The sequence below is a fragment of the Neovison vison genome, chromosome 2 (genome assembly GCF_020171115.1).
Source record: "Neovison vison isolate M4711 chromosome 2, ASM_NN_V1, whole genome shotgun sequence".
Taxonomy (NCBI): domain Eukaryota; kingdom Metazoa; phylum Chordata; class Mammalia; order Carnivora; family Mustelidae; genus Neogale; species Neogale vison.
In genome coordinates, this window is record NC_058092.1 from 44,523,166 (window position 1) to 44,539,222 (window position 16,057).

The 16,057-nt window shown below is 54.3% G+C and overlaps 1 protein-coding gene across 1 annotated transcript; it reads left to right on the forward strand.

The window, feature by feature from the left end:
• Positions 1–2,333: 2,333 nt before the first annotated feature.
• Positions 2,334–14,517, forward strand: BSND (barttin CLCNK type accessory subunit beta). The gene is made up of 4 exons (XM_044236420.1): positions 2,334–2,756; positions 8,692–8,786; positions 10,719–10,973; positions 12,012–14,517. The coding sequence occupies exons 1-4, from the start codon at positions 2,580–2,582 to the stop codon at positions 12,424–12,426; spliced, it is 942 nt and encodes a 313-aa protein (XP_044092355.1). The 5' UTR covers positions 2,334–2,579; the 3' UTR covers positions 12,427–14,517.
• Positions 14,518–16,057: the final 1,540 nt, after the last annotated feature.

The window sequence follows — 16,057 nt, forward strand, 5'->3', positions numbered from 1 at the left end:
CTTGGACAAAAGCTTGAAGAAGGAGAGGGAGGGGGTCGGAAAGTGTCTGGAGGAAGAGTTTTCCAGGCAGAAGGAACAGCAGGTGCAAAGGCCTTGGGTTGCATTGTATTCTGAGAAGAGTACGTAGCCAGGAAGCTGGAGTAGTGAGAGGAAGGCCGGGCAGGAGATGGGCTCGGGGTGGGGGGCGTTGGGTGGGCGGCAAGGACAAATGATCCAGGAACTGGTAGGCTGTTTTGAGGTCTCTGGCTTTTACTCTGATAAAACAGGGTGCCCTTCCAGGGTTCTGAGCAGAGCAATGACATGCCTTGACCTGGTATTTGGGTTGAAAAGAGACTTCAGGGGGCAAGGGTAGAAACAGGGACCATTTAGGGAGACAGATGATGGGCACTGGGACCAGAGTGATGGGTAGAATTTGGGGGTGAAAAGTGATTGGACTTTTACATCTTAGAGGTAGAGCCGATAGGATATGGGTGTGAAGAGGAGGTAAGGATGCTGGCCGGGATACCCAGGTAATGGCCTCAATAATGCTGGAAGGATGGAGTTGACATGGGAGGGGCAGGCCTGAGGAGGTAGGGGAGGAGTATGCAGGGTAAGGTGGTGAGGGGGCGAGGGTGTGCTTGGCATTTAGAGTTTTCACTCCAGCCATTACTTACTTTGAACTTGCTGATCACTTTGAATTTTTTTCCTGTCCTGACAGAACTCTAAATGACCTCTCAAGGATCCCTTCTATGAATCTGTCCCTTTGTTCCTCCCATTCCCTGCCTTCCCTCAAGTCTATCCCTCTCTCTTCTTTGTGCATGTGCTGGGCCTCACCCATGTCTCAGAGCCTTACTGTGGCCCAGAACGTGGGATCAAATGCCACTGCTCTCTGAAATCCCGTATTTATCAAGAGGGCCTCGTACCTCAGGGTGTCCGGCAGGGAGTAGGTGTTTAGCAAGAGACTGCTTGGGGACCTGGTTTGAATTCCTGGCTCTGCTATTTACAAGGTTTGTGACCTTGGGTAGCTCACCTTGCCTCCAAGAGCCTCAGTTTCTGCATCTGTCAAATTGGTGTGATCTTTTCCCTGTTTGTCTCTGAGGATTCTTGGTAGGATCCTGAGTGGATCTGAGAGCAAGGAAACAGCGGTTAGTGCGCCCTCTACTGGGAGATAAGATCTCTGGCCTGCTCTCCCTCTGACCCCTGCTTGGCTGGGAGGGAAAGGCCACAAGCAGGCGGGTGGGGAGCAGCGGAAAGCAGGGAGAACGGGACATACATGTTCCCTGTAACCATCACCGCGGCTCTCTGGGAAAGGTTACATGAGACCCTTCTAGGGAGCACCTACTTGTCCCAGAGTTTACTCGCTGTCACTCCCCTTTTTAAGAGGAGAGAAAAGAGGGAACCGAGGCTGGGTCGTGCAGAGGAGATAAAAGGTGGGGTGCGGAGGACAATGCTCGGGTGACTGGGAGGCCTCTCCGGAAGGGCTAAGGACCAGATCTATCTACATTGGGGTTGGACTACATGGGTCTCTGTCCTCGTTTAGCCACCGACTCGGTTTGGGGAGGTACTGGCAAGTCCCTGCCATTCCCCGGGCTCCGTTTCCTCTCCTGTGAAATGAGCGCGATAACCTCGGGCTGAGGGACAGAAACGCCCGATTGAAAAAAAAAAAAAAAAAAAAAAAAGAAACGCCCGATTGAACTGGGTGCGGAGCGCCTTCCAGAGCGTGTGTCATGACGGCCACCAGGGGGCGCGAGAGGCTCCCGCCGGACGGAGACCGCGCACATCCGCACTCCCCACCACCCACTTGCACAGGTGACAAGTCTCAAGCCCAGAGTGGAGGCACCAGTCCAAGTTCACCTGGCGAATCAAACCTGGATGTGACTGGGTGACTCTCAGCCCTTCCTGACCCCTTGGCAAGCTCTCATTTGTGAGGGTCTCCTGAGCTATTATAGGGAACTCCCCCAACCCTTCCCCTGCAAACTGTAGAGTGCAGCCCGGCTGGATCTGAGGGCTGCTGAAGGAGAAGCTATTATTCCTGAACCTCAGATGGACCCATGACCTTGAAGAGTCCAGAGTGCTTCAGGATCCTAAAACGCTGACCTGGGGGACCCTGAAATCTTCTAGCGGCATGTCGGTGTCTTTTGGCTGTGAGATTGTACCCTGCTTCCCTGGCCGGATGGCACGGGGCCACCTGTCCAGCCCAGCTCAGCCCCACGCAGGCAAATGAGGTGATGTTGAAGTCTTGGCTAGGGCTCAGCCCCTGAAACCTCCCCCTGTCCCTCCCTCATGTTTTCCCTCGTTCAGATTCACACACACACACACACACACACACACACACACATATGCAAGCGCTGGCTGGGCCCAGAGGGAAGGTGAGAGGGAGTGAAGGTGGGGTGGGTGGCACAGGGCCATCGAAGCGTAGCTCCTCCAGCCTGGTGAACGGTGCACCCAACTGCAGCTGGCCCTGGAGGGAGCCTCCCTCCCTTGAACTTGGAGCCCCAGCTTGCAGCGGTCCTGGAGCGTTGTTCTTCTCTGTGTGAGGGTGTGCGGGTGTCTGCAGGGGTTCGCCGGCCCCCCTTATACCGGGGCTGGGCCAGGCAGCCATGGCTGACGAGAAGACCTTCCGCATCGGCTTCATTGTGCTGGGGCTTTTCCTGCTGGCCCTCGGCACGTTCCTCATGAGCCACGACCGGCCCCAAGTCTACGGCACCTTCTACGCTATGGGCTGCATCATGGTGATCGGGGGCGTCATCTGGAGCATGTGCCAATGCTACCCCAAGGTAGGCAGTGGCCGCATCGGGAGGGCTGCTGGCCCAGGCCCAGGAGGGTCGGGGACTGTGCTTCTGTTCTGGGTATGGTTGCCCACCTTTCACTGGTTTTTCCATCCTCCCCTCTTCCCCTCTCTCTTTTCTTCCCTCTGCCCTCCTGAGCATCCCTCCCTCCCTCGATTCCTCCTTCTGTTCCTCCATCCCTCCCTCCATCACTCCGTCCTTCCCTGCATGCCTCCCTCACGTAAGGACTAATCAGAAACCCCTTGGGTCTGGAACCCTGAACCATGAAGGAGACGCAGGAAACCCAACCCACGATTCTGTGCTTGTGGCCACAGCTAAGGAGTAGTTTCCTGCCTGCCAGGCATTCCTGATTTCACGGAGTACACAGTTCATCCTCATCTGGAACTTTCTGGTACTGTCTGTAGTTCATTTCAGAGCAGAGTGAAGAAGTACCAGGCTCAGAAAGGTGAGGTTCCACAGCTCCCAAGCGTCCGAGTCAGGGTTGCAGCTCAGCCACGTATGCAGGACTTAAAGTACAAGCCTCCCCCTTGGAGGGCTTTCCCTGTGTCCAGGAGCTTCGGAGAGTTCCGGGGCGGGTCTGCAGTAACCTTGCCGACGTGGGTGGGGCAGCGCTCTGTTCTTCCGTTTAATGTACGCCTAGCCTCATCAGTGACTTAGTGATGAGAAGAGCACTGGTTTGGGAGTCCTGAGTTCTAGTTCCAGCTCTGTCTCACACCCTGTGGGACTTTGCCTTTCTGAACCTTGGGTTCTTTCATCTATAAAAGGGGCCCCAAGCTCCTACTTCTTCCAGCCTCCCGGAGTTATTATGTAGACCAGAGAAGAGACAGGACGGAGGACTGGGTTGGGACGAGTAGGGTGTTGTATATAGGAGAAGAGCTTCCAATCTCACTGCTGCTGGTCCTCCCAACAATGTGTGGACCATGTCAGGAGCTGTAATCCTTCAGGGCCCAGAGAGGATGAGTGACTTTTCCAAGATCACATAACTGGTCAGACAGACCCAGGGAGAGGAGGAGAGAACTTGGGCTCTGTCTCTAACTGCTGGGCAGATTTTGGCCAAGCGCCTTCCCTTTCTGAGCCTGCTTCCTCATTTGCACAAATGTGTGTCAGGAAGTGGGGTGGGGGTGAAGGGGTGCCTCGAGGGGCCCTGTGGGTCCTGACATGTAAGGATATAGGCCTGGGTAGCCCCCACGACATTGTCCTGGGTAGCCCCCACGACATGCAGCCCCCCCACCTGGATGGCTGTGCTCAGGGGTTCTGGGGGGGAGGAAGGAAGCTCCTGGGGGCCTGGGCCCCGGCTCTCCCCAGCCCTGCCCCCTCCATGGGCCAGCCCCGGGCTTCAGTGTGTTCAGTGCTGGGGCGGTCTGGACTGGTTTGTAGCCATTTACTGAGCAGTTTACAGTCAACGAGCCTCTGTCTGTGCAATGCTCTGAGCACAGGTCACTGTGAGAAAAGGTCCCCAGGACCCAAGCCACCTGTGTCCCCACCTGTGTTGTCATCCTCCCAGTGAGGAGGAGGCTGGATCCTGGGGCCTGGGAAGGGGACAGCAGGGGTGTGGAGGGCCGTGTCCTTCCTGTCCTCTCCCCCTTTACCAGAGGTGGCTCAGCAGGGAGGTGGGGGGGTGGTGGAAGGGAGAGGGACCCAGTGGCAGTGACGGGTGAGGGAGAAAGGGGAGAGGGAACCCTACTGGGTATTAATGAGTAACTGTTGATAGGTTCACGTGTTCAGGTGCTGGGGAGGCAGCAAGGCAGGGTAGAAACAGTGTGCACTTTCGTGTCCAGCAGGCCCAGCTTCAACTCCCTCCTCCCTCTGCCCCTCTTCTGTGACCTTGGTGGAGCCTTTCATGGGCCCGTGTGGGGAACCAGTGGGGTCTTGTGTCGGTGAGCTGGCATCACACATTGTCCTCAGGAATGGTGTTTGTGGCATTGGTCAGGTCTCCGAATGTGTGTGCAGGGGTGTGGGCACTGGTGTGGGTCTATGTGAGTGTGTGTTTCAGAGACACAGGCAAGGAAGGAAAGTGTGCTGTGGACCAGGGAGGTGTGCTAGAGGGAGGGGCCCTGTCTCCTACATCGTCTCTGTGCCTGGCCCATCAGAGCCCTCAGCAAATGCTGGTGCCCATCCTCCCCTCCCTCTCAGTGCCCCACAAATGGGAATTGTCTGTCTGGGTTGAACAAAATATAAATATAAGGGTAGGGAATCAGCCAATTAAGATGTAACAGTAACAAGATTTGATCTGTCCCTGTCTTTGAAGGACTGGGGATCTTGTCAGGGAGATAATTTTCTGCCTGTCAGGGAGGGAGTAGGCTTCACGGAGAAGATGAGCTAGCCTTTGTAAGCTAAGTTGAAGTTGGCCAGGCAGAGAAGATGGGGGGAAACTTCCCAGGAAGAAGGAACAGCACGATCAAAAGAATGAGGTAAAAGCAAGGGGAGTGGGTCAACATGTCTGTTGCCCGGCAGCAGTTGGAAGGAAGGTGGAGACAGAATGGACTCAGCTCCGCAGGGCGTGGGATGCCATGCTAAACAATTTGGACCTTACCCTTTAGTTGATGAGACAAGAGAGGGACATGACTATCTTTGCAGTTGAGGGAAGTTATCAGGCTGACATCTGAGAGGAGGAAGGGGCAACTAGGCCAGGGGAGGAAGCTCCTACACTGGCCTGGGTGAGAAGTGATGGGCCCCTGCACTGCATGCAACAGCATTTGAACCCAGGATTGCAGGAACAGAGAAGACATTGTTCATTCATCAAATGTACAGTCCCCACTGTGGTTGGATATAGGACTGAGCTTCTGCTGAGCTTATCTCATTGACTTTTTGAAGTAGACTTGGTCAGATGTGATGTCAGCCGGACTTCAGGCATGACAGGAGGAGGAATTGGGGCAAAGTTGGAAGATGAGACAGTCAGGGATGCTGTGTCCATTGGCTGAGGGGGGCTGGGCTGCTGGGAGAAGGGAAGGATTGGCAGAGAAAGCAGGGCCTGTCCCTGTCTGGCTTCTGTGTCTCCCACGGCTCCCCAGTCCCTTCTCCTATATACTTCACTAGAGTCTAGGACCAGGCACCTGACTGGGGGTGGATGGATCTGTCTTCTCCATGGGTATCCCTCTCTCCCTCTGCTTCCTTCCTTTGGTGACTGCTTGGTGCTCTGCTGAAACACAAATCTGTCTGTATATTCTCCTGCTGAGAACTTCTCCAGGGCTCCCATTGCCTCTGGGTAAACAGTGAACTTCTTAGTCTGATGTTCTGGGATCTTCATAGTCTGGTATCCCCTCACCAGTTTCAACTCTGTCTGTCCCCCTCTCTTTAAAGGACTTGTGTTCTAACACATTCTAGACTTTCCTTTTCTATCAGGCTCTTCATTGTGGTGATTATGGTGATGATTTATTGTGATGATGATGATGCTAATAGTGAACATATTGTGGTGATGATGGAGATGGTGGTGGGGTGGTGACGATATGAGGATAATATTGATGGAGGTGATGATGGTGGTGGTGGTGATGGTGATGATGATATGATGATGATGGTGATGGTTGTAGTAATGGTGATAATGGCAATGTGTTGGTAGTGATGATGGTGATGGTGATGTGATGATAATATGATGATGCTGCTGGGGATGATGATAGCAGTAATGGTGATGATGATGACGATGGTGACAATGATGTGGTGGTGGTGGTGATGGTGATGGTGATGATGGTAATAGTGATTATCATCATGGGGATGATGGAGATGATGGTGGGGGTAGTGGTGATGGTGATGGTTGTAGTAAGGTGATAATTGTGATGGTGATGGTGGTGATGGTGATGATAATATGATGATGATGTTCATAGAGTTGATGATGGTAGTAGTGATGGTGATGATATGATGATGATGGAGGTGATGATGGTGGTAGTGGTGGTGATGATGGTGATGGTTATAGTAATGGTGATAATGGTGATGTGTTGGTGGTGATGATGGTGATGGTGGTGATGGATATGATGATGGTGATGATGGTGATAGTGATGATAATATGATGATGGTGATGGAGATCATGATAGTGGTAGTGGTGGTGATGATGGTGATAGTGATGGTAATGACGCAATGATAATGTTGATGGAGATGATGATGGTGGTGGTAACGATGATGGTGATGGTTGTAGTAGTGGTGATGATGGTGATGGTAGATGTGGGTGTAGTGATAATGATGATGGTGATAGTGGTAAAGAGGAGAAATGGGAGGAAGTGTTGATTGGGCCATGAGGTAATGAGGCAGAGAAAGGGGAAGCTTCTAAGAAGTACAGAGCCAGCTGGCAAGTGCAGGGTATTCTTGGAGAGTGTGGAAGCTACCGAGATCCATTCCTTATTTCTAGACATTTCAAGGAAGCTCACTCTGCATAGGAGTTCTAGGAACCTCTCCATCCATCATTTCCTTCCTCCCAGCAGGATGGAGTTTTCTGGGGCAGACAAGTGTCTTTTACTCATCATGCTCTGTAGGAAGAGACAAAAGGAGTTGTTGTTATAACACAACTGTTATAACACAGTGGGGTCTTGTCAAATATGTGTTGAACAAATTTTCAGTTGAGGAGAGCAAGACTCAAAGAGGTCAAATAATTTCATCTTCAGTAGCATGAACTATGGTTTACTGAGCAGCTACTATGTGCCCAGCATTGTGCCAGGGGCTTCCTTCTACATTATCTCATGGGATCTTCATGGCAACCCTAGGAGATAGGTATCTCCAGCCCCACTTAAAGAAATTGTGGTAAAATATGCATAACATAAAATTTACTATCCTAACCATTTTTAAGCGTACAGTTTTAAAAAATACATACATTTTTTATTTTTTAGTCATCTCTATACCAATATGAGGCTCAAACCCGCAACTCCCAGATCAAGAGTCACACGCTTCCCCAGCTCAGTGAGCAGAGTGCTCCTACAGTTCAGTCGTGTTAATTAAACGCACACTGTTGTGCACATCTCCAGAAGTCTTTCCATCTTGCCAAACTGAAACTTACTCCCCATTAAACAGAAACCCCCTACCCCTCTCCTTCCAGTCTGTGGCAACCACCATTCTACTCTGCCTATGAATTTGACTATTGTGGGTATCTTATGGAACTGGACTCCTACAGCATCTGTCTCTTTGTTACTAGCTTATTTCTTCAAGGCTCTTTCATGTTGTAGCATGTGTCCGAGCTTCCTGACTTTCTAAGGCTGAATAATGACCCATTGTGTGTATGTGCCACATTTTCTTGATCCATTCATCTGCTGTTGGACACTTGGGTTCTTTCCACCTTGTGGCTGTTGTGAGCAGTGCCCGCCAATATCTCTTTGAGGTTAGCCCCTTTTATAGAGAGACACATAGAGGCTCTGAGCAGAGAGAAGACCTGCCCAAGGAAGGAATCTTCCACAATCTCCCAGACCCCAAATCAGGGCTTCTCTGTCTCATCCTGCTGACTCCTTTATCACCTGCCTCCCCTCTGCCATCCAATCCCACCCCACGTGCTGCACTTGCAGAGACCTCCTGATCCCTGAATGTTCCAGAACGGGGACTAGTGGGTGCAATTACAGCCATTCACCTCCCTGTCCCCCACCACAACCTCTGTGCCAAGAAATACATGATACTCGCTCACCAGATATGGATGAAGCCCCTACACTGTGCCAGGCACCTTCTGGGCACTGGACAAATACCCTGGGAAGTGACAAGATACCGGTCCTCTGGGGCAGGGATATTTGGCTCATTTGCTCAGTGCTGCCCCCTAGTGCCTGGAAGACTGCCTGGCACACAGCTGGTGCCCGGTAAATGTCTGTTGGGTGAAGAGCCCCTGGGAGTAAGAGCCCAGAGATGCCTCCACCCCCTGGAGTTGGGCCCTGAGCAGGTCCCTCTGCTGTCACACGGAGGCCCACCCCGGTCAGGATGGCTGTGGGAGCCACAGAGAAGCCTTCTTTCCTTTGTCCTGCAGATCACCTTCATACCCGCTGACTCTGACTTCCAAGGCATCCTGTCCCCAAAGGCGCTGGGCCTGCTGGAGAATGGGCTCGCTGCTGAGATGAAGAGGTAGGTGTCAGGCTCTCCAGGACAGGGGTGGAGCAGGGGGAGCCCCTCAGGCCAGTCTCCTCTTTCAGTGGAGGGTGATGGAGAGGGGTGGGGGTGTCCATCTGCTGGGTCCAGCTTCCTGCTTTGCCCCCTTGCTTACTGAGAGCATGCTGTTTGAAATCAGGACTTGTTTTGAACCCTCAGTTCTACGAGGGAGGCATTATTATCCCCCATTTTAAAGATTGGGGAACTGAGGCTCAGGGCCTTTGTCCTGTCTGAGGACAAATTTGTGGCTGACCCAAATAAAAAACAGGTATAGCCCTAAATCCCAAACAGCTGTGACATCTCCTATGGCAAACAAGGGACATGTGGACAGCCAGACACAACCTTGTGGCTCTCCAGTTACCAGCTGTGGGATTTGGGGAATGCAACGTGCCTCTCTTTGCCCCATCTGCAAAACAGGGGTACTAATCACACCTTTCTCCCAGGGCTTCAGGGAGGGGTGAGGGAGTTAATGTAAGGAAGCACTAAGAACAGAACCTGGTGCGTGGTGGGCCCTCTCTCAGTGTGCCTTCATTAGCAAGACATATTTTCTATCAACCTGAGATCAAAGCAAGCAGTTGGCACTCATTACTTCCTCCAGTCCTCATAGGAACCCTGGGAAGTGGGGCTGTCGGGCCCTTTACACGAGCAAAAAACTGAGGCTCAAGAAGCACAATCGTAGGGCGCATGGGTAGCTCAGTCAGTTAAGCATCTGACTCTTGATTTCAGCTCAGGTCACGATCCCAGGTTCATGAGATAGAGCCCCGCCTCTAGCTCTGCACTGGGCATGGAGCCTGCTTGGGATTCTCTCCCTCTCCCCCTCACCCTCTCTTTCTCTCTCTCTAAAACAAAACAAACAAGCAAGCAAACAAAGAAGTATAATCACAGGCCTCAAACCTCCCAGGGAGCCACGGACGGACCAGACCAGACCTGCCTCTGTGGAGGTGCCAGGCCTGGCTCCCCAGGACACAGCAGCGAGCACTCCCGCCCTGGATGTGTGTGGGGTCTCTGGGGTCCCACCCTCCACACCCCCTGGAGGCTGTAACTCTGCACTCAGAAGGCTGGGCTGCAGGTCCAGGGTCTGTGGCCAGGACTCTGGAACTCTGTTTTGCTTGTAGAAAAAGGTAGTGATGATATTTTCTATTCCTGGCGTACAGAGTGACCACATGTCCCCAGGGAAGTGAGGTGGCTAGACCCTGGGTGGGCATAAAATGCTCACACAGGAAGAGCCACTGCACCGAGCTGAGCCCTGGGCTCCTCCTGTGTGATCGTGGGCAAGGGATCTAGTCCTTGCGCCTCACTTCCTTGAGGGGCAGTAGAGCACATAGGGAAGGGCACGGGATGGGATGTCTGGAGCCCCGACACTGTAACCTGGTATTTGAGGCACTCAGGGCAACGCAGCCCAAGTCTCCATGCTTCCCTGCTCCCAGGTAAGGTGGGGATTCAAGGAGCCCCCTGACACAGCCTGAGGCAAGGAGCACGCACTAACTGGGCTGTTGCTGCTGCTGCGTCCTCAACTGAACCACGGGAACGATTGCTCGGCTTCATGGTACTTGATAAATGCGGAGGGAGTTGTGGGCTCTTAGCTCACCGTCTGCAGCGCAGCACACGCTCCGTCAATGCAAACTGGTCTGCGGTTCACAAGTGGACTCTTGGGGTTAACCTTGGGGACGTGCAGTGGGAGGAGCACTGACTGGTCTGAGAGTCTGAGCTCTGCCAAGGCTTGTTGGGCCTCAGTTTTCCTATCTGTGGACTGGGTACAGTTTCCTCCCCTAAAGTCCAGAGATTAGGGGAGACCAGATGTCCAGAGCAGCAAGTGTGGGGGGACAATACCGATGTCTCTTCCTGTGGTGTTTGCTAAGTGGACTCACCTGCCTGTTCTTTCCCTGCTCTCTGCCATGCCCTGCCCAGTCCCCAGCCGCCATACGTCAGGCTGTGGGAGGAAGCCGCCTATGACCAGAGCCTGCCCGACTTCAGTCACATCCAGATGAAGGTCATGGGCTACCATGAGGACCCTCGCCCGCTGCTGGCCCCCCAGCCAGGAGCCAGCGATGGAGGACAAGGTGGCGCCCGTGGTGCTCAGGGCTGGATGGAGGCTGCGGTGGTCATCCACAGAGGCTCGGATGAGGACGAGGGAGGAAGCAACCCTACTCCGAGCAGGCCTGGGTGAGTGGGCGGAGTGCAGGGGTGGGGTGCTGCTCAGTTCCCGCCTGAAGCAGGCAGGGCTGTGGGCCACTCAGGGCCGGTTAGGGACATGTGGGAGTAGAGAGGGTAGGGGGTGCGTGGGGACACCCTGAGAGGCAGCGGGTAGAGCAGACACACGAGTCTGGCTTAGTCACCCAGGCCTGGGGTCAAATCCCAGCTCCTCACTGTGTAGCTTTGGCAAGTTTCTTACCCTCTTGAGCCTCAGTTTCCCCACATGGGAGCAATCACTCCCACCTCAGAGGGCTGTTGTGAGAGCTGGGACAGCAACTTCAAATCTGAACTCTGCTGCTGATGCACTCTGTGACCTCGGGCTGGGCACTCGCGCCCGTCCCGTCCCGGGCTGGTTATGATCTGGGTTCCCATCCATCCATTTATTCACTCATCCCACCAACATTGCCAGGCACCTACTCCCACCAGACCACAAAGGCTCCCACCCTGAAGGAGCTCCCAGTCCAATGCGGGAGGTGACGAGGGAACAGAAGGGGACACTGTGCGTGTGGTGGAGGCTGAGGGCCCACCCCTGAGTGGCCAGAGAGGCTGGGAAAGAACCTGGTTTAGATCATAACATGGGGATCATAACATAATCCCATTTCTTTTTTTCTTTTTTTAAATCACAAGTAGGCAGAGAGGCAGGCAGAGAGAGAGAGGGAAGGAAGCAGGCTAGCTGCTGAGCAGAGAGCCCGACGTGGGGCTCGATCCCAGGACCCTGGGATCATGACCTGAGCTGAAGGCAAAGGCTTTAACCCACTGAGCCACCCAGGCACCCCCCATTTCTTGAGCACCTACTATGTGCGCAATGGACTTTGCACACGCCATGTGCTGTAATCCTCAGAGACAACCATCAGAGAGTACGATTATGCTGTCCCACTTTATAGGGGAGGACACTGAGACCAGATAGGCAAACTCACCTACCCTGGGCCTTGCAGCTAGTGACTAGAACTGGGACCCAGACATTCTGACTCGGGGCTACCCTGGCTCTCTGGTCCTTTGCTCCTGCAGCCTCCAGGCCCGTCCCCAGGGCCCTGCACCCTTGGCTTCCTTCCAAGATGAGCTGGATGTGGACTCCAGTGAGGGCGGCAGCCCCAACCCCTCGCCCCCAGAGTGGGAGGAGCCTCATCGCCCAGCTCAGGAGCCCTGGGCCTGCAAGTGCCAGCTGGACCGCTTCCACGACTTTGCCCTGATCGATGCCCCCATGACAGAGGATGCGCCCCCAGAAGGCCAGCGGTGGGCTGCTGCCCTGTCCAGCTGTCAGCAGCCATCCCAGAGGACAAAGGAGGAGGAAGAGAAGATTTCAGACACAGGCACAAAGGAGCCAGAGCAGGAAGAAGAAGACTTGTACTATGGGCTGCCAGACAGCCCTGGGGACCCCCTCCCAGACAAGGAAGTGGGCTTTGAGCCTGATGCCCAGGCCTGAGATGGATCTGCTCCCTGGGTTCTAGCCCTGCACTGCTGCTAACCCCCATGTGACCTCACAGGGCCTCAGTGTCCCTGTCTGCAAAATGGGGTTATGTGGAGGTTCATGCGAGACAGCGGGCCAGAGAGCACTTGGAGGGCTCAAAGCGGAGCTCGGGGAGGGGATGCTTGCTGTCCGGGACACATTGCTTTCACTGTTCACATTCTTTGGTGAAGTGTTGAAGGTAAAATACGGTTGCCTGAGAAGATTTGCAGCTGCTGGGGCCCTCGAGAGCCTTTTCTGCCTCCCCCCATAGCGGGCCTCTGAACAGGACCTTCCTTGGTGCTATCCCTGAGGCCCTGATCCTCAGTGAAGGCTCAGGCTGCCTGTTCCTGTGGAGTCCTATAGCCACCCCCTGATGTCCCCTCCGCTGTCCCGTACCCAGGTGGACGGTGTGATCTTTCTTCATCAGAGCTAACCACATCTGTCTTGCCCAAATTCGTCCTGTGTTTCCCATTGCCCCAGATCCAAAACCTGCCATGCCTCACCTCCGTGGACCTTCTGACTTTCTCTCTGGTCAGCCCCATGCCACAACCTCTGCTCCTCCAATGCCAAGTCCTCCTTCACTCCCCAAGCCCGTCCCAGGCTTGTCCCCTCCACCAGCATGCCCTTTGCTTCCGTGTCTGGCAAATTCATGCTCATCCTTCAAACCCCGGCGCAGATGCCCGTCCTCTGAAAGCTTTTCCTAATGCTATCACCTCCCAGAATGAGTTACTTCTTCTGGCTCCTCTGTGCCACCTGCGGGCCTTGTACATTGCTGGAGGGTGACTGCCAGCTCAAGGCTAGACTTCGGCACTACTCACCTGGGTATCTCCTGTGCTCAGATCAGCAGTCATCGAAGGCTTACAAAACTGACAGAGCCTTTTGCAGATAACGCCCCCATCCCCCAACTCTTAGACCCCCAGGGCCCTCACCCTCAGGTATTCAAACCTCCAAATGGCCTGCATCAGAGTCACGAAGGCAGGCAGAAAGGCCGCAGAAAAACCCCCTTCCCTGCAGAATATGTCTGCATTGGCTGAGGATGGGGGGTGAGGTGAGGCCTCCTGGCTTGAATTGGTTGGATTCGGGGGCGTTTGCTGAGCACCTACTGTGTGCTGAACACAAAACCAGGAGTTTTAGGAGGAGAAAGACATGAACTGATAAGGTTCTTGCCCTCCAAGAGCTTACCATTTACTGAACTTGGTGCCTTGTAAGCTAGGAACGGAGTGCTGAGTGCAAGCCAAGGAGGGCACAGAGAAGTTAGAAATGGACAGTGGAGTCCAGAGGCAGCCGACTGACAACCACACCACCCATGGAATGCAGGGACAGGTGGCTCAGGCTGCCTGAGCAGGCCCTGAAGATATATGACTGTACTGCAACTCTGCCGTGTCTCACTTTGATGAGGCAGATCTGTGCTGTGTCCCCCGCGTGGATGGCAGCGGTTTCGGAGAAGGGGGCAGTGGCACGACTTCCCATGAGGTCTGCGCACTCAGAGCTTGCACCATGGCCCACTGGGAGGAGGGGACCTTCATCTAAGCTAGGCTTCTGGGTTAGGGGTGGGGATCTCGGCCGAGGGAAAGGACTGCCCCATGGGCTGAGTCAGAAGTGCATGCCCCTGTGTTGCTTGGGCAGTCCCCATTGCTTAAGCCTCCATTTGGTTTCAGCTCAGGCCCTGGTCTCAGGGTCATGAGATCAAGCCCCACATCTGACTCTGAACTCAGCACAGTGCTGAGTCTGTGCCAAGCGCAGAGTCAAGACTCTGCCCCCCATCCCAATAAAATAAATAAGTGAAATCTTAAAAAAAAAAAAAAAAAAAGAAGAAGAAGAAGACGTGTACGCCCCTGGAAACACTCCTCTTTCGTTCTGGGTCATTACTACCTTCCGTAGTGAGGCCTGCCCCTGGGCGCATGCCCTCTGCTGTAACACGGTCCCACCAATGGCCCCATGACAGTGGACATGGCAAGGTGCCTGGTGTTCCTCTGTCCTGCTTCCTGAGGTCAGGCAGCAGGTGACCTGCATCAGAAGGGCTGTCTGGGCAAAGAGCTAAAATAAAGTTTTCAGTGTTTAAAGGGGTCACTTTCACCTGCAAATTCCTTCATGTGAAACCACCTGTTCCCCCTCTGGGCAGGCAAAATAAGGCATCGTGCTTGGCAGGCACCGTGGGTACCCTCTGGAAAGCAAATGTCAAGCGGGGGGGCATGACCCCGGGGGACAGCTGTGTGGTCCAGAAGGCCTGGAGTAGCCCCACATGCCTGAATCACAATTGCATGCCTTCCCCATCCCTTCCCAGAGAAGCCAGAGCCCTGGGCTGCCAGCCGGCCAGCAGAGAGACTAATCCAGTCGTAGGGAGCACGGGGCAGGGGAGGGTTGTGCTCAGGGCAGCAGGGAGAGATGGTGAGATTCAGGCTTTGCCAGTACTGGCTCCCCCCAGATCCTGCTGCCGGATGCTGTATGCCTGGTCTGCCCTGGACAGTCCTAGCTTATACCCACTGTCCCTGCTCACTGACTGTTCGTGCACACTTGCACTATCAAAGTCATCCCACTTGGATGGTAAATGATATAGTCACCCTACGCTGTGAACTTGGGCGAGTCTGGTTGCCTCTGGGGCTCCTCCTTTCCTTATGTGCCAAAGGGAGGTGATGGCCCCCTGCCTTGGACTTCCACAGAGATAGGCAGTGGGGGTATTTGACAGAATCGGTCTGCCGATGCCTTGCGGGAGGGTTCGCCGGCTGCTCACCCGAAGTTAATATCTGGTTTATTACTCATGGCAGTGAGAAGGATGGACCCCCACAGGAACTGGGTCTCAGAGGGCCTGAGAAAGGGCTTACCAAGAGGGGATTTGAGGGAGGGTCTAGGGAAGCAAGGCTCTGCTCCATGCTGGCTAGTGTCGGGAAGCAGGACTAACTGTGTGGTTAGCCAATGTGATCTAGAAGGAGGGAAGGCTAGGTCCAAGCTGAAGCTGTCGTTGGCCAGCTGGTGTCTGCCCAGCCAGGAGAAGGCAGTGTGGGCATCGGCGGTGGCTCGGAAACGGTGTTCGTATTTGCCTGTGCTCTGCCGTGGGTCCCTAGTGGTTGTGATTTGCCAATGTGGTCCCAGCATGGCCTTGCCTGATGCTGGTGTTCTGTGGAATTGTTCACGTTCACCAGGACACCGAGGCTGAGCTGCGAGGGTCAGGCTGGCCCCTGGCTGACAGGCCGCTGTTCTTCCTTAGGGCTCACTGCCTGGCAGGGGTGTTCCTCCCCTGGGGCTTGCTAGTGACTATGGGGGACATGGGGTGGGGAGGAGCACAGGCTACGGAGTTCGTTTGAAAGGAAGTGTCTGCAGCTCTTTTTTTAAAGTTTGAGGAGCAAGGGGGCAGAGGGGCTCTCATTCCAATCCACTCTGACCTCCCCAAACTCCATTATCTGCTTCACCAGCTGCTTACACCTGAAAACCCACCACTGTGCTCTGTTCCCTTGGCCTTGAGAACTTTCCGTCTCCACCAAGAACATGGGTCTCTGGGATGGCCCCTTTCGTTGGCTGATGAGCTGGGAGGAGGGTGAAGTCTTCCTGCAGGTCCAGGGGTGGGGGGGGCACTGTATGGACCTGAGGCCATGGCAAGCCCTGAGATGTC

Bases quoted from the DNA above. Each gene is read 5' to 3' on its own strand.
- BSND (XM_044236420.1), top strand. From the start codon at position 2,580: ATGGCTGACGAGAAGACCTTCCGCATCGGCTTCATTGTGCTGGGGCTT. The intron at 8,787-10,718 runs GTAGGTGTCAGG...TGCCCTGCCCAG, and splicing joins CTCGCTGCTGAGATGAAGAG to TCCCCAGCCGCCATACGTCA. The intron at 10,974-12,011 runs GTGAGTGGGCGG...TTGCTCCTGCAG, and splicing joins CCTACTCCGAGCAGGCCTGG to CCTCCAGGCCCGTCCCCAGG.